The sequence below is a fragment of the Ochotona princeps genome, chromosome 2 (assembly GCF_030435755.1).
Source record: "Ochotona princeps isolate mOchPri1 chromosome 2, mOchPri1.hap1, whole genome shotgun sequence".
Taxonomy (NCBI): Eukaryota; Metazoa; Chordata; class Mammalia; order Lagomorpha; family Ochotonidae; genus Ochotona; species Ochotona princeps.
Genome location: NC_080833.1, coordinates 110,170,478 through 110,185,565, shown reverse-complemented (window position 1 = coordinate 110,185,565; position 15,088 = coordinate 110,170,478). Strand labels below are relative to the sequence as shown.

General features: G+C 49.3%; 1 protein-coding gene across 1 annotated transcript; it reads right to left on the bottom strand.

Moving 5' to 3' along the window:
• Positions 1–7,080: 7,080 nt before the first annotated feature.
• Positions 7,081–15,078, bottom strand: TSACC (TSSK6 activating cochaperone). Its single transcript, XM_058655885.1, is given in 5 exon segments — positions 7,081–7,151; positions 7,488–7,727; positions 9,120–9,242; positions 13,757–13,909; positions 14,932–15,078. Coding segments are annotated over 4 exon segments (477 nt in total). The 5' UTR covers positions 13,800–13,909; positions 14,932–15,078.
• Between the last annotated feature and the right edge of the window lie 10 nt (positions 15,079–15,088).

Below are 15,088 nucleotides of genomic sequence, written 5' to 3'. Positions count from 1 at the left end.
CTATTTTGGCTGGACTAATTCACCAGCCTATTAGGAATCCTGAGATAGGCTGTTGGCATAGATCATTACTGACTGCCACACACCAATCCACACCAAAGGTACGGATGGGGGCCTGTCTGGCAGGACTGTGTACCAATACCTGACTGGGTAGTGGAATAGTGGATGGGTCACACTTGGCAGGGTCAAGACACTAACCAGCACATGAGTGTACTTTGTCTGGGGGTAGACTCTGTGGGAGAAGTGTGGGCCCAACCCTGTGGAAATACAGGTCCCGCAGCTTAGCTCGCGAGAAGGGTGGCGATAAGCTGAGCTAGGGGTGACCATAGAATCTGCTATCACTTACGGGTAAAGGAACCACCAACAGTCTGGCCAGGTCAAGGCAGCAGCACCCTAAAGTGCATCCTAAAATAGGATGTGGGATGGGCTGAGCTGCAACTGGAAGGGGGTGGACTGGGCAGGACCAAGCAAACCTCAACTCACCAGAAAGAACAGAAATCAGGATGGAGCACAGGTCATGCTGAACTAGGCTTTAACCAACTGGTCTTCATGAGCCAGGGATACTATGCCACAGCATCAAAAGCAGGGGCTGAGACGGATAAAGGGCTAGGCCAACTGGGTCAGAGCAACCACTGGCATGTGTGTAATCTAGGACTGGGAACAGACTCGTTTGGGGAGCTGTGAGAGTACACCCTTGCTGGGTTGGGGTTTCCACGGGAGAGTGCGGGGGCCAGAGTGGAGGCTGCGTTCTGGTCTGGATATGGCTGCAATCTCTCTTGGCACAAGTGTGGACTGGGGCTGGGTGCACCGGGCCGGGCTAGATGCCAGCACCATCTGGTGCTCTGGAGAACCTGGGTAGATGTAGGATGGACTAGGCTGGGTCTCTGCCATGTGTGCGCAGTGTCTGGGTATGGACAGGCCTTGGCTGGGCTGAAACATCCAACACCAGCGACCAGAATGGGTTGAAGGCCAGCAGTGAGGGCTGGCCCATGGACCACCAGTATGCACAAGATCTGGCATAGGGAGAGGTTATGATGGAGGAGCTTGAGAAACTCCTCTGTTGGGACTCAGTCCTTACAGATGGCAAGAACCATGATAAGGAGCAACCCAGACCAGGCCAGAGGAAGATACCCACCAGTATACATTTGGCATAGGTGGGGGGCAGACCAGGCTGACTCTTTTTGCATCACCTGCTGGTGAATCCGAGCACCAGAACAGAGTGTGGGTCAGGGCGGGTTCAGTCACGACACAAACCAGTGCACATTATGGAATGCCAAGGTAGGGTGAGTTGTACCAGATGTGATTGAAGCACCCGAACAGCACATGTGAGAACCAGGGAAGGAGGAGGCAGAACCAGCAGGGGGAATGTGGGCTCCCATGCTGGACAATCACTCCCACTGGAGCAAATGAGTTGGGATGGAGGCAGACCAGACCAGGCAGGGCTACAACACCTGTGGGCCTCATGTGAGCTAGATCAGGGAAGGGTCAAGTTGGGCTGACTGTTCCGACTGGTGCAATCAAAAATCAGAGTGGGTGAGGGTTGGTTGGGCTTTGCCACAGCATCAGCTGGCAGAGGCTGGCACTGGGAGCTTGATCTGTCAAGTTAAACTCCAAAACCGCCTGGAGAGTACATAATCAGGGGAGTGGGAGTGGCCTAGTAGGCAGATAGTGGACACCTCCCTCTTGTGTTACCACTCCCACTGGAGAGCACAAAAACCAGGACAGGAGCAGGGGTGGCTAAACAGAAAGGCATTCGCCAGTATGTGTGTGGGCTGGATAGTAGGGTTGGTTGGGTTGAACCAGGCTTCAATGCCCATTTACATGTACGAGAGCTGAATGGGATATGGGACAGACTGAACAAGTCTGCAGTACACACTGGCAAGCATGGGAACCAGGGTAAAGGGCAGGCCTGATGGGGGTTTTGGGAGTCATGCTGACTAGGCTGCAGCTCCCTTTGGTTTGCATGAGAGCCAAGTATGAAGTGAGCAGGATCAGGCTGGACTGCAACACCCATCAGTTCGTGTGGAAGACAGGACTGGAAACAGAACTAAACCAGCAATTGAAATGACCACCATGTGTGCCGGGGGCCGTGTGATGGATGTAGGGAAACAGGAAGGTGTGAGAAACATTGCTTCCATTGCAGGCAAGGCCGCGAAGGAACTCCCCGTCGAGCAGGGCTCCGGCGGGACGTTGTTTTGATCACCTGAATGCAGCCGCTTTCCATTGCCGGACTTCCCCACTGAGTTTTCAGTAATCTGCCTAGGCATTGTCTGCCCCTGCGGAGTTAACACTTGATGTATGGTATCTGTGCGAGCTTGGAAGTTGATGTTACTGATATTCGCTTCTAGCATAAAGGTTTTTACCTACTGCTGCTACGGCTGCCACCATTGCTATGTTAATCAAAGGTGTTCTGTCCTCAGGTGGTGGGGACTTGTTTACAGCCTTTCCTCTCCCATTGACGATATGTTAATCAAGGGTGCTAACTTCCCAGGTATAGGGGAAACCCATTCTTTCTCTCTTTGATCTTTTGGGTCCTGCCTCCCGGACACATTCCTCCCTTAGCTGATTCAAGAGGTATGTGTTACTGGTTGAGCTTTCCTTAGGCGAGACAAACGGCAGAATTATCTTTAGCAACACCCATTTGATCATGACGTAAAAAGTCTGAGCCAGAGTTTGTATAAATAAAGCGGACGGCTTTATTGCATAGTCCACTATCATCATGGAATCCTAGTGGTCCGTCTCTTTCTTTCTGCGCCTCGTCCACGCACCCTTCCCGAGTTCCGAAACCCAGGCTGGAGCTGGACTCCGGCACATGTGCATAAGCTGATTGGGGTGACGGACTGTGCCAGACCCTGTACTGGCAAGCACACACAAGAATCAGGTCTGGGATCACTTCAGACGAAGTTTCTTTGGAGATCCCTCCAACTGAACTGCTGATCTCAGAACCCCAACCATGAAGAGATTATGTCAGCCAGCGGATTCTGAATAAATTTCATCAAAATTGGAACAGCGAGATTGGCAGCAATTCAGAACTGTTGAACTATCAAACTGCTTGAGCAGGACCCTCGGAGCGTGCCTCACATCAGGGAACTGGGATGGGTAGAAGGCTGGGTGTGTTTTTTTCCTTTGCTTCTCCCCTGATCCCAGATACAGGGGAAAAAAAGAAAATGATCATATTAGTATGGAAACAATGGTATTATTCACTTTCCTGTAGCCCTTGACCCTTTGTACCCTAATCAACTAAGTAATATTATTTAAAAAATAAAATAAATTAAAATAAAATAAAATGAAAATAGAGCCTGGCACAGTAGCCTAGTGGTTAAAGTTCTTCACCTTGCACACGCTAGAATCCCATAGAGCACTGGTTCTAATACTGACTACTCCATTTCCCATCCAGCTTCCTACTTGTAGTCTGGGAAAGCAGTCGAGGACGGCCTAAAGCCTTGGGATCCTGAACCTGTGTGAGAGACTGGGGGAAGCTCCTGGGTCCTGGCTTTGGATTGGCTCAGCTCTGGCTGTTGTGGCCACTTGGGGAGTGAACCTGCAGATGAAAGATCTTTTTTCTGTAACTCCTTTTCTCTATATCTCTGCCTTTCCAATAAAAATAATTTAGAAAATAAAATGAAAATAAATATTTAAAAAATTAACTATTCCCAACACACCAGGTTGAATAATTCTATTGAAAAGCATTTGATTGAATCACTTTAAAATTTTATTTTATTTTTTTAAATAATGATTACATGGTTGATCAGAGTGGGAACGATCGAGATTTAGGGAAAACTGGGTGAATTTATTGCATCCAAATTTGGTATTTCTTTTTGTTGTTTCTAGGGGAAGGGGAGAGACAAAGGGGGGAAACTATTCATGACTTCATACACATCCCAGTACCCAAGGATGAAGAGCCGCCACCTCATATCAACCCAGAGTCTCAATGTGTACATATTCCGAGGGTTCTGTCCAAGGGGTTTGGATAGTTCTGAAATGCTGCCTATTTAACTGATCCGAGGATGATGCCACCCTCCCAATGTCCATTGGTTCCATTCATCAAGATTTTTTGATGTCATCCTTTGACTGGAGTAGTTGTCCAGTTAGTTCTGTTCTTCTGCTACAGCACCAAATATACTGCCACATTTTCCTTTTACAACAGGACCTGTGTCCACTGCTCCACCTTTTCAATTAAGTAGGGCATGTTCTTTCAGGTGAGTCCAAGTACCTGGGCCAGGTGTCCTAAGCATCTCTGGATCCCCAATCCCTGGGGCTCACAAACCTGACATTTACTTAATAGGCGGGCCCCAGGGCCCTGGACAGGAGACCCAAGACCCACTGGATTCCCCACCCCTGGGGCTCATAAACCCAGCACCCACCTGGTAGGTGGGCCCTGGGCCCTGGGACAGGAGACTCAAGCCCCACCAGATTCCCCACCTCCAGGGTTCATGAAACCAACCCCCACCTAGAAGGTGGGCCCCAGGACCTGGGCCAAGAGACTCACACCCCATCAGTTCCCCTGTCCCCAGGCTCAGGAACCCATCCCCCACCACACAGGTGGGCCCCATGGCCTAAAGCTACCCGAGTTCTGTCAGATCCCCCGTCCCTGGGACTCACATACCCAGCCCCCACTGGGTCCAGGCTGGCATGACTCGCCTCACCTCAGCATCCATAGTCTCATTGCGCAGCCTGGCCTAGTCTAGTCTGCCCACATTTCCAGTTCCTGTTGGTGGGTGTTGCAGCCTATCCCAGCCCAATCTGATTGTTGTCCCGGTCATAATGTGAACTGGCTGGTGTTGTGGCCTGATCTGGCTCCTCCTGTTCCCAGCCCTCGTTCTCAGATCTCCCAGTGGGTGTTATGTGCTAGCCCAGACTGGTCTGTCCCCAGACCTGATCCACATGTACGCCGGCGGTACTGTAATTTGGCATGGTCTGGGCTGCTCCTTGCTTTGCTTCTTGCGCTCACCTTCAGGGGCTGCATCCCAAGGAAGGAGTTTCCCAAGCTCTTCCTTCAGGAAGATCTTCGTCCAATAGTTCACTCCCCAAGCAGCCACAATGACTGGAGCTGAGACAATCCGAAGCCAGGAGCCAGGAGCTCTTCTGGGTCTCCCACATGGGTGCAGGGTCCCAAATCCTTGGGCCGTCCTCGACTGTTTTCCCAGGCCACAGGCAGGGAGCTGGATGGGAAGCAGGGCTCCCGGGATTAGAACTGGCACCCATATGGGATCCCGGGCATGTGCAAGGCAAGGACTTTAACCACTACGCTGTCACACCGGGCCCTGAAAATATTTTTTTAAAAAACTGAAAAACAGAATGACACAGAGAGATAGATGTACTATTCAGTGACTCACTTCCTAATAAGCACCAGAAAATTTCTCCAGGTCTCCTGCATGAATGGCAAGGACTCAAGCATTTGAGCCACATCTACTGCCTCCTTAGATGCATTGGCAGGAAGCCAGATGAGAAACACAGCAGCTGGTATTCAAACCTGCATTCTCCTATGGAATGCCAGCATTGCAAAATTTATTCAATGAGTACATCTTAACTGCTGTGTCAAAAACCCATCCCAGGGCCTGGCGGCGCGGTGGCCTAGCGGCTAAAGTCCTCGCCTTGAACACGCCAGAATCCCATATGGGCGCTGGTTCTAATCCCGGCAGCTCCACTTCCCATCCAGCTCCCTGCTTGTGGCCTGGGAAAGCAGTTGAGGACGGCCCAAGACTTTGGGACCCTGCACTCGCGTGGGAAACCCGGAAGAGGTTCCTGGTTACTGGCTTCAGATTGGCGCAGCACCGGCCGTTGCGCTCACTTGGGGAGTGAATCATTGGACGGAAGATCTTCCTCTCTGTCTCTCCTCCTCTCTGTATATCTGACTTTCCAATAAAAATAAATAAATCTTAAAAAAAAAAAACCTGTCCCATCTTAGTGTTTTAAGTTCAAAATAAATCTGTCTGCAATGTAGCCCACACTTTCCCATGACCTGCCTTTATTTCTAGACTTTTTATCAAGACCAAGTCAGTTTCACATCAAACCATTATTATTACTTGATGTTGTTCTCCTAACTTCCATCTCCCTCCAAGCCAAATGTTCTGCCCATAGTGTTTCTCCTATCTTTGCTTTGCTGCTCCCAGAGGCAGAAAGCACAGAGCAAGCTCCAAGCCACAGGTTCACCTGCCCCACCCTTCTCAAAAAAAAAAAAAAAAAAAAAGAAATGCCTGCAAGAACTGTGGCTGGGCCAGGCTGAAGCTGGGAGCTGGGAACTCAATCCAGTTCTCCCACATGGGTGGCAGAAACCCAGTTACCTGAGCTACAACTGCGGCATCCCAAGGACTGCCTGAGCAGGTGAGCAAGAAGTTGGCATCAGGAGCTGGAGCTGGGAATTAATGCCAAGCATTCTGGATTCTAACCCACTGGGCTGTGTATCTATCCCTTCCCTTTATTTCTGATGACTTACACTCCTACACTTAAGACTTTGGTCCAAGTGCCTCAACTGACACAGAACTACCAGACTTTACTTGTGTATGCTACCATATCCCTCTTTTATTTAATTGAAAGGCAGACTTACACACAGAGGGAGACATAGACCCGTCATCCATCCACTGGTTCACTTCCCAAATGGCAATGGCCAGAGTTGGGCTAATATGAAGTCAGGAGACAGGCACTGCTTCTGGGTCTCCCATGAGGGTGCAGGGATCCAAGGACATGGGCCTTTCTCCACAGCCTTCCCAGGCCATTAGCAGGGAGCTGGATCTGAAGTGGAGCTACAGGGAATCAACCAGTACCCTTGTGGAATGCTGGAGTCATAGCAGATGCTTATTCTGCTATGCCATGACTGCAGTCCCCCTCTTCTTCAAGTGGCGTTATAAGGTTATTTAAAAAAAAAAAAAACATTATTTACTTGAAAGAGTTACAGACAGGGAGAGATGCAGAAAGAGAGAGAGGAAGAGTGATCTTCTATTTGCTGGTTCACTTCCCTAAATGGCTGCCAAAGTCAGGGATAGGCCAGGCCAAAGCCAGGAGTCAGGAGTTCATTCAAAATGTCCCACGTGGGAAGCAGGATCCCAAGTACTTGTGCCATGTTCCACTGATATCCCAGTCGCATTAGCTGTGGAGCAGCCCAGACGTGAACCAGTTCCTGTACAGAACACTGTTGTTGCAAGCACTGGCTCCACCTGCAGCAGCACTGCACCACAACACAGATAAGGTTAGTTTCTCCAGCAAGATTCCATGGTGGGTCCAGCTGTATCCTAGTAACTTCCAATGTTATCTCTTAATCTCTATCCCTCAGAGAACCACTACATTTTGTGATTTTCTTTCTTGAATGCTTTGTTAGATCCTAAATCTTCTTAAACTCCAAACTCTGTATTTTGTAGTGCATGTCTCTGAGCATCTAAGTGCAAAGCTTTGTATTCTGAGCATTTCTCATGAACTTGTGAACAAATGAACCGTTTGTAGAATATACAGCCCTGTTTCCACCAAGGACAGGGAAGGGAGAGGGAAAAAACAACCTTGGTAACTTTGTTCCACAATTCGTTTACTGAATTGGGGCAGGTGATCTCACAGCAGATTACCATATAAGGCTGGGAGGGAGGAATCCTTGCTTTCCCTCCTGGGAGAGAGTTGTGTCATGGATGCTTGTAAGTCTTCTAAAATAGCCATCTGTCGCTGAGCGAGCTGGGTCTGAAGCTGGAGATTGGCATACATACTCTCTAGGAGTCCCAGGCACTCCTTGGGCTGCTGGTCAACTCCTGAAAGAAGAGCAAAGGAGGTGGTGAAAGAAACAGTTGAGAGACAAGTTGCCATTGTACTGGGGTTGGAAGGGCTCTGTTAAGGTGACACACCAGTCCTGCCTGGCACAACCCCACCGGATGCACCTTCACTTGGTCACTGTCCGCAGGCTTAGCTGGCTATCCTAGTTCCAGTTGAAACCAATCACCCCTCCACCTTATTTTACTCTTCCCTCAATGCTTAAGATCATTGGCTTCTTCTCTAATTAGTCCTTTTTAAATTCTGCCTAAATCCCCCTTCTAGAATATAATCTCCAGGAAGGCAAGGATTTGGTCTGATGTGTTCCCTGCTACTTCCCCAGCACCTCAGCGTTTAACAAACATATGATGAGTGGATAAAATGACCTGGAAGTGAGGCCTACCTAACTTTGAAGAGCTGAAGGGACAGCTCAGACATCTCATACCTGACATGGTACCTTGTCAGCAGGGGCCTGAAGTTCTCCCTCTCCCTAAGCTCAACGACCCCTGGTGCATTAGCCCATATTGCCCAGGAATCCAACAATACGGTATCCAGCCAGCTCCTAGCTAATTATGCCAGTTATGGCACCTGTTGTTAGTCTGTGCATCAGCCCTGATTCTTGATTAGACCCTTGACGTCCTCAACAAGGTCATGACCATCTAGCGCCCTGCTGGGCTCCCCCCAAGTGTGCCAGGGAACCACTACTTCCACAGGGGAGGCAATTCCGAGACCCATACAGAACAAGTCTACTAACCATTGCTATTTCTTTCCCTAGCAACTAATACTACCAGCAAACAGTAAGCTTTTCATGTCACTATTGTTCAGCCAAGGTGCCAATAAGCAATGCAACACAAATTGGTACAACTGGGAGGAAAACGAAATCAACCAGAACTGAATAATCCACCAATTACAATGCAATAGGGAAAACACACAACAATGAGAATCTAGAGGGCCCAGCACGGTAGCCTAGTGGCTAAAGTCCTCGCCTTGCATACCCGGAATCTCACATGGATGCCGGTTCTAATCCTGGCAGCCCCACTTCTCATCCAGCTCCCTTCTTGTGGCCTGGGAAAGCAGTGAAGGACAGCCCAAAGCCTTGGGACCCTGCTCACACATGGGAGACCAGGAGGAGGCTCCTAGCTTCAGATTGGCACAGCTCCGACCGTTGGAGCCACTTGGGGAGTGAATCATTGGACAGAAGATCTTTCTCTCTGTCTCTTCTTCTCTCTGTATATCTGACTTTACAATATAAATAAATAAATCTTTAGAAAGGGGGAACATGCTGAAACAGAGCTGGCACTCAGTCCCCAGGAGAAAGCAAGCTGTAGCCACCTCCTCCAGGCCACCCTCTGCCCTGCTGGGTCCCTTTGGGAAACCCCTCCCTACCTTCTTACCTGAGGATAGTTTTGTGGTCTCAATGTTGAGGAAAGCAGATGGTGGGGAACTTGCTTGAAGATTGATGTAGCTGGGGGAGGGTTTGGCTCGACAAAGAGGGACAGCATTGCCTTCCTCTTTGGCTGGGACAAAAGCAGAGGTAGCTAAGTCAGAGCGCATCCTAATGAGGATGAACCTTGCTAAGCAGACGTCTGCATCTTGTGTACCAAAGCAGGTGCTAAGGGCCCGGCACGATGGCTCAGTGGCTAAATACTTAGGATACCATATGGGTACCAGTATCCTGACTGCTCTACTTCCCATCCAGTTGCCCGCTTATGGCCTGGGAAAGCAATAGAGAATGGCCCAAAGCCTTGGGAACCAACAACCAAGTGGGAGACCGTGAGGAACCACTTAGCTCTTGACTTTGGATTGGCTCAGCTCCAGCTGTTACTGCCATTTGGGTAGATGGAAGATCTTTCTCTCCATGAATCTGATCTCCCTTTCTCAGAAAATATAGGGCCTGGCACACTAGCGTAGAGGTTAAAGTCCTCGCCTTGCATGACTGGGATCCCATATGGGCGCCAGTTCTAATCCCAGCAGCCCCGCTTCCCATCCAGCTCCCTGCCTGTGGCCTGGGAAAGCAGTCGAGGACGGCCCAAAGCCTTGGGACCCTGCACCCACATGGGAGACCTGGAAGAAGTTCCTGGCTCCTGACTTAAGATTGGCGCAGTACCGGCCATTGCGGTCACTTGGGGAGTGAATCATCAGATGGAAGATCTTCCTGTCTCTCCTCCTCTCTGTATATGACTTTCCAATAAAAATAAATAATCTTTAAAAAAAAAAAAAAGTACGCAGGAGCACAAAAAGCCAGAGAGGGCTCATGCAGATGGAGGACTTTTTTTTTTCAAGATTCATTTATCGATTTGAAAGAGTACAGAGAGGGAGCAATGGAGAGACAGGTCTTCATGGCCTTAGTTGCTCCCCAAGTGTCCCTGGCAGCCAGGACTGAGCCAGGAACCAGGAGTTTCATCTGGAGCTCCCACATGGGTGGAAGGAACCCAAACACTTGGGCCATCTTCTGCTGCTTTTCCCAGGCCATTAACAAGGAATTGGATTGAAAGTGGAACACCCAGGCCCGGCAGCCTAGTGGTTAAAGTCATCGCCTTGAATGCGCCCCAGGATCCCATATGGACGCCGGTTCTAATCCCGGCAGCTCTACTTCCCATCTAGCTCCCTGCTTGTGGCCTGGGAAAGCAGTCGAGGACGACCCAAAGCCTTGGGACCCTGTACCCATGTGGGAAACCTGGAGGAGGCTTTTGGCTCCTGGCTTCAGATCAGCACAGTAACGGCCATTTGTGGTCACCTGGGGAGTGAATCATCGGATGAAAGATCTTCCTCTGTCTCTCCTCTCTGCATATCTGACTTTGCAATAAAAAATAAATCTTAGCAAAAAATCTGCAAGGGAATAGGAACATAGCTGGAACAAGGGAGCCCTTGAGAAACTGCTCAGAACTAGGCAGAGTGGGCCACGCAAGTTCCTTTACAACAGCTTACCTGGGTTATGCTGACTTGTGTTGAATACACAAAGTCCCTGGGCCTTGTGGAAAAAAATGTGGCTGAACAGTATTTGGATTAAATCTGATTAATCTCATTTAAACAAGGTGAGTTGGATAAGGAAGTGATTCCTCAGTGGGAATATAGATTTCCTTTAGGGGTGAGGAAAGGCTAAGTTAGAAGGAGAAACAGGTATGTGGGAGATGAGTCTGTCACAGACAGGTATTACTTCAGTCCTCTGGGAAACTATTTTCCCAGATTCTAGGCCTGACTATTACGTGTGTCAACCCCCTCTCCCCAGCCAGGATGGGTATGTGGCCTCAATTCCACTTTGGCAATTGTGATTTGATCCAAGGGGGTAAGCACACGAGGGCAGCTGAGCCTGAGTCACTCCCAGGAATCAACATGAGGAGTCTGCATCACAGCAGCTTGCTTTCTTCTCCTTGACTGTGCTGGGCCCAGGGAAAGCCAGCGCACCACGAGAAGGCATGTGAGGAGGGAAGGCAGGCACAAGCAGACCCCAGCAGGCACTGAATCACCGGGCCCAAGCCATGAGGTCCTGGGGCTGGCAGCTCTCCTTATTCCTACCCTGGGAGGCACCTCAGCCACCCTCCCACTTGCATCATTTCTCTTATTCTAGGGAGGATGAATTAGAGCTCTGTGATATTAACACGACTGCATTTGCATGAATTGGAGGTGATAGCTGGAAATCCATATAGAAAGGACTAGGGGAAAAAATAGCCAAAGAGATGGCAACAAGTTGAGGCTGAAAGGCCCAACTGCCAGGTTAACCACAAAATGGGAATGAAAAAACTGCAAAAGTAAACAAGCTCTACAAGGTATTAAAAAAAAAGAAGAGAAAAACTAGACTTCCAAGGAATTCCTCAGGAATCTGAAAAAGAGGAAGAGAGGAAGGAAATGGCAAAGTGGACAGAAGAGGTGTGGAAGAAAAGACACAGAGCTGGCTTCAGGGCTTGGGGGACGGCACTGCAACATTAGGTTAGAGGCACCACCTGTGATGCTGCCAGCCTACAGCCAAAATAGCTTCCTGCTCACACACCTGGGAAGGTAGCAGATGATGGCTCAAGCACTTGGGAGAGAATGAAGTTTCTGGCCAGCTGTTGTGAATGAACTGGTGGATGGAAAATCTCTCTCCCTCTCTCACAGACACTCTTTCAAATACATAAATCTCAAAAAACAACAACAACAAAACAACCACAAAACAACAAAAGCAAGACTTAAAGGGCTTGTGACAAAAAGAAAAAAGGGCATTGGGACAGAGATGAGCCAGTGCTTCGACCACAATAAGATCAAGGGATAGAGAGGGGCCAGTGTTATGGTGTAGCGAATGTAGCTACCGATTGCAGCACCCTGTGGATCCACTTCTGATCCAGCTGACTGCTAATGTGTCTGGGAAACCAACCGAGGGTGGCCCAAGAGATTGGGCACTCTCACCCACGTGGGAGACAGGAAGAAGTTTTGGACTATTGGCTTTGGATCAGAACAGATCAGATCAGATCTGGCTGTTGCAGCCATATTGAGAGTAAACCAGCAGACAGAAGACCTCAAGACATCTGACTTTCAAATAAATAAATAAATCTTTAAAAAAAAAAAAAAAAAAAGGAAGGACGCAGTAGTGGCTACAGTCCTTGCCTTGCAAGCACTGGAATCCTATATGGGTCTTGGTTCATGTCCCAGTGGCCTTGCTTCCCTTCCAGCTCCCTGCCCATGACCTGGGAAAGCAATCAAGGATGTCCCAAAGTCTTGGCACCCTGCACCCACTTGGGAGACCTGGAAGAAACTCCTGACTCCTGGCTTGAGATCGACGCAGCTCTGGATTGGCACATCTCCGGCCATTGCAGTTGCTTGGGGAGTAAATCAACAGATGGAAGATTCCTCCCTGTCTCTCCTCTCTATATATCTGACTTTTCAGTAAAAATTAAAATAAATGTTTGAAATAAATAAATAAATATTAAAAAAAAAAGGATAGGAAGGGGGCTGGCAAGATGACACAGAGTTAAACTGTTATTTTGGCATTTCATTCTTGGAGTGCTAGTTGAAGTCTCAGATGATCCCTTTCAATCCAGCTAGTGTGTCCAGGAAGACAACAGATGAGGGCTCAGGTTCTCAGGGCCTTACCATCACACAGCAGACCTGGACAGGATCCCACGCTCCTGGCTTTGGTCTAGCACAGCCATCTGAGGTGTGAACCAATGGATGGAAGCTTTTTCTGTTTCTCCCTATCACTTTGCCTTTCAAATAAATCTTCAAAACAAACCAACCAATCCACCACTGGGCCTGTAAATTCTTAGACTACTGCATGATATGCTCCACAAAAGAGTTAGATAATGCCTATCCTAACTACGACAAAGCAGTTTCTCAGATAAAGTGAGCCACTCTACCTAGTTAAGGGGACAGCCTCAGGCATCCCCCTGACCACAGGTGAAACTGTCCCACTCCAACTGAGCATCTGGTCACGCTAGTTAACACTGCATCTTCTGGGCAGGTGTGGTGGCTCATCCTCTACCTGCCAGTGTCAACATTCCATGTGGGTGCCAATTCGTGTCCTGGCTGCTCCACTCCCCATCCAGCTCCCTGCCCGAGGCCTGGGTAAGCAGCAGAGGACAGCCCAAGGCCTTGGGACTCTGTACCCCGGTGCACACCCAGAAGAAGCTCCTGGCTCCTGACTTCAGATCAGCTCAGCTCCGACCATTGTGGCCACTTGAGGAGTGAACCCATGGATGGAAGATCCTTCTGTCTTTCTTTCTTTCTCTGTAAAGCTGCCTTTCAAATACAAATTAAAAAATCTTTAAAGAAAAATACACACACAGTGTATGAGACACTTGTATACAGACTCCTGTTTTAGGCATTAAGATACAAAAGAATACATTCATTCAACAAGTAATTACTCAGTTTCTGTTATTTAATGAATCCAGTTCCAGGCACTCAGAATAAAGTCCTAGTGTGTGTGGGGGGGCGGGGGGAGGCAGAATAAATACAAACACTTCCCAAGTAACAGGTAAAAAAGAAAAAAAAATCAGAAAAGCCTAGAATCTTTTCCACAAACACCCAGCAATGAGGAAGCGGACTGAGAGGGTGGGACACGCACCTTTTCTGCTTGGAGGATGACTAGCGGACGGCTCCATCTGAACACCCACAGGTCTGGCTCCTGTGAGAGAAATGTAGCATCACAGGATCCCAACCCCAGGCTACTGGTTTCCTAAGTTCTCTCCAGCAGACCCCAGGCGGCTCCAATCTGCCAAGGAAGATGTGGGAACAGACCTTCTTTATTAAGGCCCAACAGAAGGGACTGTTCGTGCTCGGTTCCTTCACTATTTAGAAAAACTATTTCAATAGTCATTGCTTTCATTCCCCACCCCCGGAGGAGAGAAGCCCTGGAATCCAATCCAAACATCAAAAGTTTCCTAGGGGGCCTGGCACCATAGCCTATTGGCTAAACCCTTGCCTTGCATTCGCCGGAATCATGGGTGCTGGTTCATGTCCCAGGTGCTCTACTTCCCATCCAGCTCCCTGCTTCTGACCTGGGAAAGCAGTTGAGGATGGCCCAAAGCCTTGGGACCCTGCACCGGCACAGGAGACCCGGAAGAGGCTCCTGGCTTCAGATTGGCTCAGCACCGGCCGTTGTGGCCACTTGGGGAGTGAATCATCCGATGGAAGATGATTCATCTTCCTTTCTGTCTCTCCTCTTCTCTGTATATCTGATTTTCCAATAAAAAAAAAATCTTTAAAAAAAGTTTTCTGGGAACAGGGAATGACCCTCCAAGTTCAATTTCCATCAGATTCTGGCCTTTTTCTGGTCCAGTTGAAAACCTCTGGCCTCCCTACATCATCTCTTAAGAAACCGGGGTGAAGGAAGAGCCGCGAGACATCGATATGCGGAAAAAACACCTCAGAGCCCTATCAAAAATTCTTGAGAAGTGTTTAAACGGGAGAAAAGGCAAGCCATCACACTCTGGTTCCGTTGCCCCAAAAAGGAAAAGGTCAGACAGCACAGTAGCCACCGGGCTAGCGGCGAGGAACTACAATTCCCAGCGTGCCTAGAAGGCCTGTGGGCCCAACCCAGAGGCCCAGCGGGACTACAATTCCCACATGACCCTTCATCCAGTCGGCTCCACTTCCCTCCGCCGCCGTGAGGCCCCGCCCTGCCACGCCTCCCGATGGCTAAGGCTGGAGGGGGAAAGTGGAAACTGTAGGGCCTTTCTGGGTCTTCACCGTCTGATAGGCGCCAAGGAGTAGCAGACGTTATAATGAATTCACCTGCGGTGTTAGTCGACAGCCTCAACCCCAGCGCCCACCCTTGTAGTTGATACGCATGCTCAGTACTATGCCAACGGCCCCGAGCCTCAGCGCCTGCGCCGTTGTTCGCGCCGCACGCGGTCGGGAGCGGCCACCCTATCGCGCAAGCGCAAGAGCC